At 42.3% G+C, this 17,131-nt stretch overlaps 1 protein-coding gene across 2 annotated transcripts in view; it reads left to right on the plus strand.

The window, feature by feature from the left end:
- The window catches only part of LOC144128453 (cell adhesion molecule Dscam1-like), a 264,634-nt gene that overhangs the window by 183,460 nt on the left and 64,043 nt on the right, over positions 1 to 17,131 (plus strand). For both annotated transcript variants that reach the window (XM_077661870.1, XM_077661871.1), the window contains exon 5: positions 15,328 to 15,483. In XM_077661870.1, the coding sequence (XP_077517996.1) occupies positions 15,328 to 15,483 (156 nt within the window). The remainder of the gene's footprint in view (positions 1 to 15,327; positions 15,484 to 17,131) is intronic.

Genomic DNA, 17,131 nt, shown 5'->3' on the forward strand with positions numbered 1-17,131 from the left:
CGCACCTTTGCGTTTCAACCGCCATAATAAATTTCAGCTTTTTCGTGTAGTTTCAGTTATATTTTTAAAGAATACTTGAACTCCTCAAGAAAGAGGCCCTACCAGAAATCAATTCGTATACAGTTTTGACCATCGTTGTACTGCTCTATATGTTTGGCCTTTGGAAACATGTTCCCTAATGCACTCAAAGGCGCGATACTTCCAACGAATATGTAAAATATTTCTCTTTTTTTACAAGTTTCAAGATTACGCCTCACCGCTAAAGTTTGCTATCAATTAAAAATTAGTATTTTTTGTTTGTTTTTTTAATCTGGTTTTTCTGGTGGCATAGGGAACAAAAAAGCACCTTCTTTGAAAGTGCAATGCTGCTATTGTGCACTCGAACGTGCAGAAATAAAAAACGAACTGTGTGAATCGCAAAATTATAAGGGCTCATTTAGCATACATATTCAACTTTTTCCTGTCAGCCAGAGCATTTCTGCAATCGCTGCAAGCTGCAAATGTTGTTCTGTTCGTTAAACACGTCTGACAGAAACATGAGAAATTACAGGCCTATATTTAACACGAGTGCTATTTTTTATTAAGGCAGTGCTAGAGGTGATAAACTCGGGAATTTGTAGTAATCTGCGCAAATATTCCTCGCTGCACTGTATTTAGCACAGGTTCAGTAATCATCGTTCAAAAAAAAACAGCGTTAATGATGCAAAGTAGAAATTCTGAAAAGCTGTAAGAGTATAATTTCTCATTAGCATGAAACCAAGAGCGCTTATACGTCTACAAATGAAAGCTTTATAGCCTTCAAGAAAACTTGCCAGTTAAAGAAAAACTCGTCTTTGTAAAGGGATCGAACGCTAGTCAGTAATTACTCTCTTAATACAAATTGGCTTCACGTTGAGGGATTCTTCTAAATTCGTTTGATTATTAGGCAAATATGTATATAAATTTTACACTTCGTGTCCACATAGATCTCTCTAAAACGTCCCATTGTTTGTGATATACAAAGTTCCTTATCAAACTAAAGTCATACCCTATATTTTGGTTCGCCAATGCGTTAATGGTTTCTCATCTGAGCCAAGGTAAACAGTTTCTGTCAGTTGGCAACTTCTCTTCAGACTGTAGGCGTAAAAGCAAAGGTGCCTCAAGAGACTACTCTAGGACTGCTCTTTTTTCTGTTTGAATATCGAATGGCTTTCACGGCTTATTTCTAAACCCACAAGGCCCTTTTAGCCGTTCTGCGAAGGAAACAAGTTTATTAATCAGAGATAAGACAACTCAGAAGATACAAAACGTTCACAAAACATGCTGTTCACAGCTTGGAAGGGACAAAATTTGTAATTATAAATGCAGAAATAAAAGTAACAAGCAAATGCGTTTACTCGCAAAGCGTTTTAGTCTATCAATTCCCGACGGAAATAGGAGACCGTGTGGAGATTCCGCACGCAGCGAAATCCTGAAGATAGACTCTACAGTGGTTTGCATAGGAATCAAATAATGCATGTGTTCTCTGAGAAGATAAATCCAGTGCCCAGTAATTCATTAATCAATTCTCAGTTCATGCATTCCCATCAGCACTGAAGAATACGCAATAAGACGCCCTAATTTAAGTTGTTCTTGTTATAAAAGAAAACAACACACACTCTATGCTTTTCGCACTAATGAAATGTTTAAAAGAGGGCCTACCATTTGGACTGGTAAGTGTTATAGTTCACAACTTCATGCATCTAAGTGTGCAGGTGTAAAGAACAGAGATCGTTTCTACAACCACGTTTTAAATATAATGAAAAATGCTTCAACATATTAGACATGTAACCCAAATGCGTAATATGTACGAACCCCGCACCCGCTGCGGTGGCTCAGTGGTTAGGGCGCTCGGCTACTCATTCGGAGTACCCGGATTGAACCCGACCTCGGCGACCGCGTTTCGATGGAGGCATCAGTGGATGTCAGTGCACTTTAAAGATCCCCATGTGATCGAAATTATTCCGGAGCCCTGCACTACGGCACCTCTTTCTTCCTTACTTCTTTCACTGCCTCCTGTATCCCTTTCCTTACGGCGCGGTTCAGCTGTCCGCTGAAATGTGAAACAGATACTGCGTCATTTCCTTTCCCCAACAGCCAATTGAGTTCAATACAAACCCCGCAAAACTATGCCTTTAAATTGTCCACTAAGCCATTTCCAGTTCTCTAAGGAGTAATTCTAACCGGTTTATTGATATTACTGAGTTCCCAAGAAAAGACTGAAACATATTTTTTGTAATGTCATTACTCTGACTGTAGGGGTGCAGAGTGGTGCTTTTCCTTTTTCTTTTTCTTTTGAAGCTCTCAATGCAATTTTCTTGGAACGATATCTATCTATTTTCTGTTATTTCTTACGAACGAAAATCTTAACTTTTTCAGGCAGTAGTCCCCTTCACAAGCTGCTCGTAACTGGGGCTTTTTGCCGGTGCTCCATCCTTGCACTTTGTCCAAGATGGTTAAAAAATGATTAGGTGCAATTTGAATAACTAGCAGCTATGTTGATTGAAACGCGGATGACGGCATATTATCATATATTCGTTCTTGAAAGTCCATCTTGTAAAGTATATAAAGGAAGCCACCGTATCTCAGAAGGATGAGAGCAGTACGCTGTATATGGAGGTAGCTCGCTCGGATCACACCGGCGACATAAGTTCTGTTTTTTCCTTCATTTTGTAAATAACCATGCATGTAACAAATTAATAAACAACTATTTCTTTTTCTTGATCAACGCTTCAGTTAATAAAAAAATATTTTCCATGATTTTCTTCGTTTCCATGACTGTTGGATTGCTGTAGTCATGAACGCGCCGTAGCCAGCTCATTTCCATACCGCTTGTTAGGGTGTGTGCTGATTAGAGTGCTGATAGAAAAAATAATTTCTGTCTAATTATACCAGACTACTGTGGCTGTTTCATTACCGTGCCAATGCATGTTTCATTGCGGTGTACTTTTTAAAAGCCAAGCAAGCTCTAATGCATACTCATATACAAGAAAAAGGTACCCACGAATTTTTATGGTTTATGCCCTATCCGAGGATCATGTCTATACACGACAGATTCCTTGCTGTGTCGCGTACTGTGAGGAAACTTACATAATTAAAACTCTGTCGTAAGAACCGGGCGCTGCCTAGTTAACCTCCCTGCCTTTCCGTTTGCCTTTCTCTCTCTATCTGTCGTAAGAAATTCAAGGAAACATTTTTGTTCCCTCGCGAAGTATGTCAACTTTATTAAGGATGACAATAGGCCATTTCTTTCACGACGAAACCTCATTGTTAGCCAGTCAGCTTAACTCGGCGCAGCCGATATGTCAAGACACTTTCTTTTGCGCTTGAACTTACCTTCTTGTTACAGTCAACGAACTCATCGAACTGATTTCATTTTACGACAACAGCTGGTTAAATTTCCAGTTAATGCGCCTCAATCTTTCATATATATATATATATATTTATATATATATATATATATATATGAAAGATTCAGACTGGATTCAGACGGCAACAATCCTCGTTTCCGCTCCAGCCAAAGCTAATCGAAATGGCGGTACCAAGTAAAACATTAGGAAATCATATTTACTTCAGATCTCAGAGCGTGTTTGAGCGGCTGCGGCTTCATGATGGTTCACGAGAACTGCTGGTTTTAGCAATAAATCACCCAGTGCAGAAATTCTGTTTTACGATACCATGGCAGAGAAATGGCTTATCTTCCGCTTGCAGCTGTTTGATGCCTATTAGTACTGATCACTTCACTGCAGCCTTGGAGAAACCTTTTGATCAGTGAGCGTCACTTCCGCTTAGCGCATGACGCGCATAACTTTCAGCATGAAGGAAGCTATAGGAGGAATGAAATGGCGAATTTGAGTCACACTACACCGCCTGGACTGTTTGAGGTGGATTTGGTTGAGACAAATTTTGAGCGGCACTGCAGCACAAAACATAGTTTTCAGTGGCCTGAGGGAACAATTAGCCGTCCATTTGAGATTTTTATGAAAGGTATACCTAAGAATTGCACACGAAACACGGCAAAACATGCGAAGTGCGCTTAGAATGTGTACATTTCTTTTTTAATGTGACCAAACTAGAAGCTACATCAGGCAGTTGGCGCAGAGATTTTGTCACATTGTAGCATTACGCTGCTTCTTCGTATGTTCTTACTGCTTTTGTGATAACCTGGGCCAGAAAACTTTCAGCTCACAATCCCGTCACAATTTTACGCTAAAGCAAGTTAACGCGACTGGCGTAGTTGATTATTTGCGCTCAATTATGCAAGGCAGAGCGATGTTTGCGGAGTGCGCAGAATGTGCATATGTACGAACTTGTGTGCGTCAGTATGTTTAGCGCGACACCACACTTCTATAAAGAGCTTTAAGTTTGCATAAACCTCAAGTTTTAAAGGTAAAGCCAAAGTTAAGCTAAAACAGAGAAAAAAACATTATGTTATAGTTGGTAAGGCGAAAAGCACTGCGCGGATATTACTGTTTACGCTTTTAGGCCTTACTGTTTGAGGAACCTTTATGGTAGGAAAGAAATGTCTAGTATAGAGCATAGGTTTGGTTCATATTAATACCGTAAATGACCCAGCTCTCCATTGCGCTTTCTGTATGACAGTAATCAATAACCACACTATCCTAACTTTTTCCTCTATATACCGGTGTGTTGGCTGCGCTTTATTGAACAAATGTGATCGGCTGTGTAGGTGTATGATGTCGCATGAAGACGATAGGCCGGGTATATGTACGACAAGGAAACTTAGTGCGAGTGCCTGGCCATGGAATAAATTCGCGTGTGTCGCAGCTTTTGTTTTTCATCCAACCTCGGTTATTGAGCTAGAACCTAATGCCAACGTGCCCCGTTTTGGCAACATTGTATGCTCTGAGCAAACCTTTATGCCACTTTGTTTTGTTATATTTTGCGTGTGTTTTCGAGTCCCGTGTGTTCAAAAATGCGTGTCCACTTTCAGCTATATTTAAAAAAAAAGCTATTGAATGCAACCGATACCCTGGTAATACAGCCAAAAAAACAGCTAAAAAAAACGGTGCTGGAACACAGTCGAATGCGCAGGCCTCCCTACCCTTGAAATTCGCCTCCCACGCTAGGGGTGAAAGCGGGAAGTTGCGATGTTTACCGCATTAGGTTGTAGTACTTTTTCTCTGGCGCCGCAAACAGCTGGCACTCGCGAGAAAAACAGCTCCACAGAATGCACAGCACAGCTTGTGGCAGTATGTTGAGGGTGGTATTAACATCACTTACGATTGCGTTGTGATGAAAACACTGTACATTCGATATTCATCGCATAACTGCAAACATACTCGCGTTTCGCCCTCTTAATTCTGGATTATGTGCTGAGCTATGCCGGACTTGTTCTGCACACACCCGCCGTGAAAACAATCTGTGGCGTTCCCACGCAGGCGAAGCCTCTAAAATGGGACCTTTGTGTCTACTCTGTTGTCGTTAGCTCTTGTGGTGCTACTGCTCCTAACTCTGGGAAGATCGCAAGGCCGTTTGTGAGGAATGGAGATAAGGTGACTGGGGACATCGAAGTACTACAATACTGGACGAACAATAACAATACACCCGCAACAAAACGGATAACTAATGCATGGCCAACAAGACATTTCGCGGAACCGGCGTGTTGTTGGGTCGCTGTTTCTTGAAGTTCGGCTAGCTCTGCCTACGATTGTTATGAATTTTTTCGGAATGTGGTGCCAAAAATACAACTTTAAATATTCGCGTTTCTTTTCATATTTAGTAGGTCTAGCAGGATAACTTTTAGAATCGAATACGAATCTTAAGTAAGAGATATGCCATTATTTTTCAAGATCTTTGAATATTCACACACCTATAAAATTTTTCAGTCCGTGGCATTCAGTAGAGAAAACCGCGAAGTTTTCCCGTACGTACCTGGCATTGGTCGACAAAAAAAAAAGTGAGCTTTCGGCGACCAGGTGGAGATGAAAAAATGAAAGAGAGGGCATTGTGAACTAAATTTTTTTGAGCGCCAGAGTGCAGAGAACGAGGTGGAAACGGAGTAGGTGCAGGCACGGAAAGAGAGTAACGGCAGTGTTGGGGTTCTCGCTACATCGATAAAACGATAGGTGACTGTCCAATTAGAAATGACTTCAAGGTGGACGTTCCGCACGCTCGAAAATTGCATTCCAGCTAGTTAGCGTCTGGCTAATGCACTGAAGAACTCCAGGCACAATGAGTATGCATGAGACCTGCACATGCAAATGAAAAGAGAGGAGGACGAGCGGCAGTGCGCAGTTGCTGAATGAAGACACTGCGCCAAAAGACTGCATAAATGATGCCTGTTTAGAACACCCTTTGGGAGATGCAACATTTTGTCTTGTAGACAGCTATTATAGAATCATGGCTAAAAAAGCCTTCTAGGTAGAGATAATGAAAATTGAATACTCGAGCCTCGAACAAATCTAACAGACACTCAGTATGCCAGCAAAATAGCCCTCTCCGCCTCCCCGTTATGGCTGTCACCCAAGCTCTCAAGAGGCAGTCAACCATAAAGGAAAAACAAACATCGCCCTCTTTTAGCCTTGAGATAGCTGTACAGTCAGGCCGAAATGAAACGCGAACAGCGTCTATCAACAAAACAAAATATCTTACGCGTGTACTTTCAGCTGCAGTGCACAACTAGCCTGATTGATGTTTAAAAGCAAAAGATCTACCGTAGTGTATGTTCATAAACCTACTGTGCAGGATTATCTTGCTGCAAAGTGGAAAATTATGGCCTATGACTGTTTACATTTCATTCGAGCCTAGCTGTATATGTCAGGACCGCGGAACTACCCGGCCGCGCTTGTAGCAAAGGATAATTTATGAACCAGCCTTTCTGCATACAATTTTTTTGTGCATGAATACATGCCGGAATATTCTCCCGCAGATGAGCGCGAGATATAATTCGTACCTGTATGAAATAGCAAACATTAAAGGAACGCTTCGCTATAATGTAATCGGCTTCTATAGTGGCAATATGCAAAAACTGGTCGTGTTAAACTGTTGTACGTTCAGCTATTACTTTTGTTCCTCTGAAGGCAACCTAGGCCATTTTAAATTATTTATCATTCCACATAAAAATTCGGAAATAATGTCTAACATTTCTAGTTTTAGTGGTATCTTAAGCACTAATTCGGGCGCACGTTAACGCTAAAACTCGCAAAAAATTAAAGATAATCCACGCTTTCTTTCTCATTTGAATTCGGAATTTAGGGCTTTTCAATACAGAAGTACGCTCTCTTCTCCGGGCACATCTGAGAGAAGTCTTAGATATTCACGCCAAGTCTTGTTCGTTTGCTTCCCCCATCCATTGAGTTCCCTTTCCACACCGCACTTAGCTCTTTTGCATGGTTCCTCCCTATTACTGAAGAGAAAGCATACTGGTGCGATTCTGTTTTAGTACAATGTTGGAGAGTGAATTAACGTAACTTTTGTATTTGTGTTGTTGTTTATGCAATATTTGAGAAGGCAGGCAAGCACTGAACCACGAGGTATAACTCGGCAATAAATTTGCTTTTGCTTCAGGTAAACCAATCAGACTGTGTAGTAGTATTTTGGCAGCTCAAATAATATAGTCATATTTTTAAACGAAACCAAATGAATTTCATTGCATTAAGGGAAGCGACAACCGAGGCTGGATTTCGGTAGCCGACGGTTCCTATTTTTTCTAATAATCTGGGCGTAGGTTACACTCAAAGTTTTAGCTTCTCTCCATTCTTGGACGTTCTTATTCTCATTAGTAGAATTATTAAATAGCAAGCTGTCTTGATGTAAAAAATTGCTGGCCATTTAGCATTGCTGATCGGGAAGTAATGTGAGAACGCTCAGTTTTTTGCAACTGGACACCACAGCCAACTACCTGAAAGCGCGATTTTTCGTTGTCCGCGCCAACTCATGCAGCGGACACCTTTGTGTCACTACCACCACATAGCTCAAATTGCGAATATTAGTTTAATAGTAGTATTACTTGATGAATGTTACAATGTACAATGCAGAGTGTGTTGGAGATTGGCACCAGGTGTGTTCGGCTGTGGCTATCGTCACAGCCGAACACCACAGCCGATAGCTGATAGCCACATAGCCGATAGCTGATAGCCGATAGCTACAGCCGATAGCTGATCTGTTCGCGCCGCTGCGGGTTCGAATCCCAGTCGCGGCTATTTATTCGATTTATTTTCATTCATTTCTTACACTTGGAATAAAACCACGAACATCGCAAGGTCTTCGCAAACCGACAAACATTCCAAGATCTTGCTGGATGTTTATTCGTCGGAATAATGCTTTCGCGTTAGTTCGTGTTAGTTACTGGTAGTTATCAGAATATCTAAGTGAGTTTATACCGCTAACTATTTCCGAATGTCGAAAATGGCCTTATAACGTACCATAAAAGTGTAACGTTCGTCGATTTTCAGGCCGATTTCTTGTTTAGTGTCTATGAAATAAACCACAATTATACGGCATCTGCTCGGCCTTTTCCATGCTTGCCAGCATCTATATGTCTCGGTTTCTCTCTGCTGGGAGAGGATCACATGCGCAAAGACGAATTCAAGCTTCGCAAAGATCGTGTTTATTCGATAAGAGTTCATCTGCTAAGCTTTCCCAGTAGATAGACTTGTAAGCGTAAGATACTTTGTGGACGAACCAATAAGGTCACGGGTCATCGCTTCGCGCATCGTTCCCACTACCGCGCAGTCTCGAAGTTCTTGAAGATTTTTATTACAGCGAGGTTTCTTACTTGACACTGAGTTTATTAATAAGAAGCACTGAAGGCTATCCGTGACTCCTCCAGACAGATAATAAATATGATGCTTCTCTGTTCCAGTACCCACTCACTGGCGAGTGAGCCATGGACAAATGGTGGTAGAATTTTCGCAGATGCCCTCGTCATGTAATGCTTTTTGGGCTTATATAAAATGCATAACATGATATTGATAATGATGTACGGAGCTGTCGAAGGCATGTGTTGCAAAGAAAGAGAATGTTCGCAAATTTCAGCTGGAAGGTTTCAATGGACACGATCAGCACCTTTAACTTTACTGAAAATGGAGCCAATTTCGTGTAGTAAATATACTGCACTCTTTTGGAGATTGTGGCTAATGGTAATGAAGCCATTATAGCTATCACATTCATAGTTTTTTTTTTGTTACGGGCAGGCCGACTTTTTAGTTACGTGCTTGACTGTAATGTACAAATGCGAATATTTAGTTCCTTGTGCAGTCTCAGCTGGGTTATATTACTAATTTTTTACCTAAATTGATCACTGTTACTGTATAGATAATCTGGCCGATCATTGTGCACATGCCAAGATATAAATCACCGGTAACCTCCGCTGCCCCGTTTTACTTCGACTATACTTACGCTTATATGGTGCGATAAGTGAAACTAAACTTACGCTATCTATTTACTCCGGCGTCTTCGAACAAGTTTATTGAATGAAGCACTTGATATCGTTCTAACTGTCGTTAGACTATTTTAGTGTATGGGAGTTTAATGTCCCAAAGGAACTCAGGCCATGAGGGACGTCGTAGTGAAGGGTTCCGGAAATTTCGAGTATCTGGTGCTCTTTAACGTGCACTGACATCGCACAGTATACAGGACTGTAGAATTTTGCCTCCGTTAGTCTTACGTTTCACCTGGCATTTTCATAGTTTTCTTCAGAAACGCCCTATCGCATAAACAAAAAGTGAGGTGTATAATGCCCGAGAAAAAGGAGCTCTCAAAACCGTTCGGGAAAATACAGCGCTGTCATTAAATTTGGCGTTTTGCGTTGCGGGCTTCAGATTTCTCATGTACTCCAGTTAATGAATAGCTTCTGAAATTCTAAGCCACTCGTCCTCTTAATTTTGTAGGATGCTTTTTTTATATTGCAGCTGCCTCTCTTTTTTTTCTATAGAGGGTGTCGGTTTACACATATAAAGCGTCATAACGTTGTAAGCGACTTGCTTCTCGTTACTCGCGCTCGTTTTATCGCGACCTGCGGAGATCATATTAATCCAAGTGACGGTAGAAAGCGTATATCGCTAAATTTTCTCTTCGCAAAAAGCCTCAGGCTTTGCAAGTTTCTCAACTTTAATTCTTCTAGTTTTACACATGTATTTTACACTAGAAGTATAAAAACAAATAAAAAGCGCGAAAATAATATGACTGCCACAGTTCAATTCCGGTTAGTTTATTAGTTTTTAGGTTTTTTCTGAGGTCGTTCTTTGTGAAGAGCAGTTTCGCATTCTCAGTACAGTGTCCGATAACGAAAAACAGCTAAGAGCTTTATGAAAACTTTAGTTAGTAGTGGAGCCTAAGTAAATGCAAGAAAAAAACATGCTTTTCATTCAAAAAGAAAGAAAAGATTTGGATAAAAGCAGCAGAGCTAAAAATGTGCCACGTACTTAGAACAGCGTTCTCAAACATTACTCAAACATGCACCTAAAATTTAGGCAGACATAGTGTGCTCTAAAATATCATGAACCAAGATAATTCTTTACTGAGAGAGGCGTTATTGCAACAGGCAAAAAAAATAGCATTCTCGATGGGATCTAAGTATGTGCCGGCAAACCACTGCAAGTGCAATGGAACTATTGTTGAACAAGAAAACAAGAAATGATTTGAAGCCAGGAGTCACAGGAAGTGAACCGGTACATAAAAAATAATGTTTTCCATTATGGGAGAAAACCGCCATGTATTGATGTGCATCCATCAAAAAGGAACATTGACGTACGCGTCAGCAATATGTGCTTCGTATATAATACTAATATTATTCACAATGATCCACCGAGCGCAAGCGTTAGAAAAACCGTAAATGTGCACGCGGAAGGCGATGATCAAAATATACCTGGGTGTTGGGATCCATGATACAGTTCTGAAGTAAGCTGAAAGGTGGGAACACTCTCTGAACTGCAAAAACATCGACAGGAAACTAAGCCCATATTAAAATGGGAAGGACTGCCCAAAAATATTTCCGTACTGGAATCACTTTTTTTTCTTCAGGTGTTTGTGGCATGAATGAATGTTGTTAACGGTAAGAAATGTCCGGATGAATTGAGCAGTGCGCGCGAATTATGACGGGTGCGGCAGGTAGCCAGAAAAAGGCTGTGACTGAGTGGAAGTGAATTTTATACCGGGGGGGGGGGGGGTTTATCCTAAAGATGTAGTTGACAAAATATTGTTTGGGCTCTGCCAACTACTTTTTCACGCAGGTGTGCCTCCCGGTTTTCTATGGGTAGAGTGCACTGCGAGTTCAAATCCAAGTGCTATTGGTCCTGTATAAGACGTGCATTTGAGTCAGAACAAGACGGAATTATTAGCTGTAACAAAACACGTACAATTCTTTTACATCATTTGAGTCAGAAGGCGCGGTTCCAGTTCATACGACACTCACAACACTAGCGTCAGCTTGTCGTCTCCTCGCACTAGCACACAACCAAATGGGTTTGCGTTTGCATTGATAGTGGGTGCGGCTCAAGTATTATCACTTAGCCACCACTGTTCGTCTTCATGTTTTTTTTTTATTCGCGTATCTTATTTTTGTCTTGCTTCACTTTTTTTTCTGCCACTATTGCTCTGAAGAGTGTTCGACGAGCCCACCTCTTGTTTGGTGTCTTGCACTCGAAGTTTGAGATAGGAGGTTAAAATATCGAGGGGTTAACAGCCTCGCAGTTTTCAAATTAGTATGATTTTTCACTCTTTAGCGCAGAACATAATTAGAAGTCAGGCAAGCGATATTTCCTCACTCAAAGCCGTACTAAATGCCTGGCACCAACCAACACCCGGAAGACACCTCGATCAGTACCAACCCTTTTGCTTCACGATTTGCGCAGTTCTGTAGCGCAGTTCAGGAATTACGTACTAACGCTCTTCTACACTGGCGCTCATGGAGTTTCGCGAACAGCGAGTGGTGCACCATTGCATAGCCAAAAGGGCTGAACTTAGGTAAGAAACACGTATAAAGAGGAGTGGTCGCATTGTATCCTGGACACCATTTTGTCGGCTCTCTCTGTCTTCACTCAGATAAAATGTAGCCGCCGAAACTTCGCCGGCGAGTGGTTCAGTCAGTCGACTTCCTTGGCGGTAAACCTAATTAGCGGATGCCAGAAATGGCTGGAGCCTTTTAGCCGGGCTTTCGTCAAGAAAGCATGTTGACTGGCGCTTCTAGGTGGAACACGTTAGAGGGCAGGCACAACCCTTTCTCACTTTTCCTTTTTTTTACTACACTTTCCGTTTGTATTTACTTTCGTTCTAGATTCCTCTGCTGTGTCTAGACTTAGTTGCGCCTAAATGAAAAGTTCCAGGAATCCGAGCCGTGGCTTTTGTTCCACTGATGGCTCGAAGAAGACTTACGCGCACTGGTCGGCGGAACACGATGGCGAATGAGACCACTTCAGTTTACGCGAAGCAGCTACCCCGTAATGAAACCTAATGGAAGCTGTCTGCGAAACGCCAAGAGCAACCACAAGGCGAGGAGCAAGTAGTTGCAGAGCCGCAGATGCTGCGGCTTCTCATATCGGCCTGAGCTTGTTGTACAAGGCTGAGTTGAAAGGGTGTTGCAATGCCGTATGCTATTTTGTTGTTAGTTTTCAAATTAGGCCTAAAGTAGGCCAGGCAGTGAGCTTCTGCGATCACACATTCCTTAATCTGATTACGGGTTGTTCTAATCAAGCTAGGAGGCAAGATGCTATACCAGGCGTTCCTGCTTATATATTTTGCATTTTGCACCGCCGCGGTGGCTCAGTGGTTACGGCGCTCGACTACTGATCCGGAGTTCCCGGGTTCGAAGCCGACCGCGGCGGCTGCGTTTTTATGGAGGCAAAACGCTAAGGCGCCCGTGTGCTGTGCGATGTCAGTGCACGTTAAAGATCCCCAGGAGGTCGGAATTATTCCGGAGCCCTCCACTACGGCACCTCTTTCTTCCTTTCTTCTTTCCCTCCCTCCTTTACTCCTTCCTTTACGGCGCGGTTCAGGTGTCCGCCGATATATGAGACAGATACTGCGCCATTTCCTTGCCCCAAAAATCAAATATTATTAGATCCATTTGGCTTGCTTGCAATGCTTGCGCCTCCTTAGCGTCTCTTTCTGAATTCTGATAATTATCGCCGCCAGGCGAAGAAGAGAAAAGAATACAAGGAAGGTCCTTTACTCATATTTGTTCGGCATATAGGCGGTATCATTGTTGCAAGCATTGATTCTTCTTGCGATGCTCGTAGAGGTTGCCACTTGGCGGGAGATGGTTGTTTCACGGATGCCTCGGCACACTAGAACTGCAGGATATCTTAGTTTGTGATTCCAAAAAAAAACCAAGAAAGTCTAAAAAAAGATTTCTTTTTAAGTGCACCGACTTCGAGAACACAGAGAAAGAACAAACAAACAAGAGGGGCGACTCGGCGAACGAGCATCGAACGTAGATCAGAAGTGCGTTTCCTCTCGGGCTACGGCGAGGAACAACTGGAAAGCGCACGTCTCCTGCCGCTCGACTCGCAGACGGCGGCTCCAAGTGAAGCGAGCTGCAAGAACCCGCAATCTTCCTGAAAGTCTGGCTGCCAACGCGCCACGCTTCGTAGCTGATTGCAGAACAAGTGCCTTCCCGGATGCGAGATGCACATGCAAAAGTAGCAGAAACAAAACGACCAAGTTGTTCCCGGAAGCTCGACTCAATTCTCTCGCTGGGTTTTTTTTTTATTCATTCGCATTTCCCTTCTGGCCGATCGATACAAACGCGCCGTCGTTTCTGTCTTTCCGACGAGCCGCTAACTGCCGGGAGCGTCGCGGCTTGTTTGGCTCCGTATGTGTACAGCTCGCGTGATTTGTGTCGGTGCATAGCTAGAACAAGTTTGATGGGAACTCGCGGTAATTTTGGGAGAGAACACGCATTTTAAAATTTAAGCTGCCGTCGGAGTTATCCGCGTTCCTTGCGAACGCCATATAGATGATGAGTTGCCAGTGGCTGCCAAGGTGTCACTCTTGGCTGCAGGGCACTTGTATCAAAACTACCATCACATATTCTCCTGTCGATTCTTGTTTTGCGCGCTTAGGATACAGTAGAGTTTGTGGTGTTCACTCTGCAGTCGTATGTAAGTTGCGAAGTCGAAAAAAAAAGTACCTCCCATTTACCGTCCAGTAGATGTTTTCAGAGACACGCGTGCTGTGCATAAGATAAAGATAAGAAAAGGACTGGCGTAGAAGCCAAGGCGGAACGTTTTTCACGATAGAAAAAACGCTTATAACAAAGAATCGCAAGCCTACCGAGGAGAGATCGGCAAATATAGCGATTTTTACAGTGGAACGACATAATAAAAATTGCATTCGTCAGTAATTTCCCTTTGAATGATGCACTTGTCCAGAATTTCTGGGTATGTATTTAAAGAGGCGCTCAGCTATCGTAAAAAGGACACATTAAGATTTATACGCGTCTTTCTTTCAAGCGAACAGGTAGTACCGAGCGATCAGCATTGCCGTTTCGGCTGCGAGCTATTACGGAAATAGATTCGGTCAATGACCGGCGAGTAATGTATAACAATTAACAATAAAAATTAGATCACATTTTTCCAACCATAGTTGGCCCATTTAAATTTGATTCTCAATATTACGACCCAAAGGTATGACTCTTTTTCAAAATTGCGTGCTTTCGTTACGCGTCAACATGTTACGCATACCCATCGATAGCAATCTAGGACAAATGGAAAACGGAAGGCCATATCTTCGCAGTCGCCCCCCCCCCCCCACCCCTGGGATCAGAATCCTTGAGCTTAGCACGGCCACAAAATATTCCGCCTTCAGCGGCAGCCTTCGGCGCCTACCTCGATACGAAAGGTGCAGCCGAAATTCTAAGTACGACAAACTGATTAAATTTAGCTGAAAAGTTCAGACCACAGAATAAATCGGCAATCACGATTACGAGAATAAGAAAGCAATTAACTTTGTAATCCGCAAACTTGCAATAAAAACAAAACAGGTATTTCACTAAATTGTTTCAGTCATAACTTAGACATGACGTTTAAAAAGCCGGTATTTTCAAGAAATTTTTTTCGTGTACGCACAGCCTACGGCAGTTGACTACCTCTTATTTCTTCACGATCATAATCATCGCCTAGCCAGATGGCAACGCTGCTGAAAAGCTTCTTGCACCGCAGTGTTATATTCAGGAATGAGTGTCAAGTGTCTCCGAGGTGACTCAGCAGCGCTACGACGAATTCACAGAGTAACCGCCGAAGACACCGGTCATGAATGAAAAGGCGTTACAGAATCCTAGCACACTAATTTTCTGTGCTCACCGAGCAGCTACTACATACGAGTGTACCATCTTTCTCTTTTTTGCAGGCACGGACGGCCGCTACCTCATGCTGCCCACGGGCGAGCTTATTGTGCGCAACGTTGAGAGCGCTGACACGCATCGATCCTACCGATGCCAGGTGCACAACGTTCTCACGGGGGATAGTCAGCTGAGCACCAGTGCCGGCAAGGTGATCGTCACTGGTGAGTTGAGACCATCTTCGTTATCCTCGAGCTTGTGATGTAAATCTGAGAGGACAACTAAGAATATTTGCCTAAAGACTCAATTCACTTTCAATCGACTTAACTACTTTTAAACAAAGGAAGAAATTGATTTAATTTTCTGAAGTCTCATCTTGCTCTGCTGAGTTTTGAGGCTTTCGCTTGGAGGCTGGCGAAAATGCGAGAAATTAGACTGGGGATTGCGGTGGGACCATTGAAAAGGAAAACGATGGAAAAAAAAACCGCCTATTAATATTTAAACCTGATTTAATGATATCGTAACTGAAATCCAAAATATTTGTAGAGCTAAGCTTACCTGCTTAGCGCATTATTAATCGAAAGCTGCAATTGCTTTTTTTTGCCATTCGGCTCTGAATTTTGCTTTATAATCTACATTGTCAGCATTAACAGAAAGCCTAGTCGCGCTAATGTGCAGAAGGCCACCTCTCACCCTCTCTCTTCTCAGTCGTAAGGGTGGAGAGGGGCATCTCGCTCTGCAAACTTCGCCACCTGTCAACCGTGGCAGGCGGTGGCCATTGAACTGAATTTCTTTAAAATATTCCACCCGAATAAATTCAAATAAATTAGTTAAAATATATATTTCATTAAGACATAAAACTCTAACGGCTGACGCGGTAGAATTCAGGGCCATTTGCCCCAACCAAAGCTTCAATCTCTGCTGAAAAAATCTCTATGATGCAATACACTCATAGTTTTTCATCCAAATATCACCAAATATTATACAAATGATATAAAATATCATTCAGATGCCGTTCATTTATAGAAAATCATACATTTCTCATACAGATATTATGCAGTATTGGACAAATTGTATGAAATTTCTATCACAAAGACTCTATGAGGCTGTTGCATCATACAACCTTTTCAGCGGGGATATAGCTTTCGCTGTCAAAAAAAAAAAGTTAACATTGGCGGGACGTGTGTTGGAAACATAATCGATGAACGCAGGGTATTGCAGTGGATTCTCAGAAGATAGATTTATAGCGGAGGATGGCAGAGAGTCGTTGTGCAGAAATGAGGCAGAGAGTCGTGCAGAAATGACATGAGGCGATTTGCGGGGCTAGTGCTGCTGCAACTTAAGCAGGGTGGAAATACATAGTCTTTCACCTAAGAATTTACATAATTTTTTAAAATAGGCTTTTGCAGCCAGAAGAGCGCTTTTTTCGGCACAGTACTGTAAGCGCTGTAATCTATCAGAATACAGTTAAGACACGCTAACTAGCAGGCGGGTTGACTAATATTTAATAGTTAGCTCTTTACCTATTATTATTACGCTCTCTAATTACTGAGAGGCGCGTAGCCCACTGTGAGTAATACCCATATCTGTTTTCGGAATTTTGTAGACGCGCGTACCTGAGCACTGTGGCGCAACAAGTTTTGCCTATTTCGACAAGTTACATGCACTGTAAAGGTTGCTTTTCCTAGAAGCTTCTCCAAAGCGCATGAATTTTGTCGCGATGTAGCTACAATTTATTAGGTCACAGCGCCGAGAGTAGCCGTGTTTCCGAAATTCTAATCAGTGATATGGTTATTATTTATGGTGGGCTGTACACGCCTCTCAATAATTAAGGAGCCTAATTGTAATAGTTAAAAAGTTAACCATTCAGTA

The sequence above is a fragment of the Amblyomma americanum genome, chromosome 4 (genome assembly GCF_052857255.1).
Source record: "Amblyomma americanum isolate KBUSLIRL-KWMA chromosome 4, ASM5285725v1, whole genome shotgun sequence".
NCBI classification, from domain to species: Eukaryota; Metazoa; Arthropoda; class Arachnida; order Ixodida; family Ixodidae; genus Amblyomma; species Amblyomma americanum.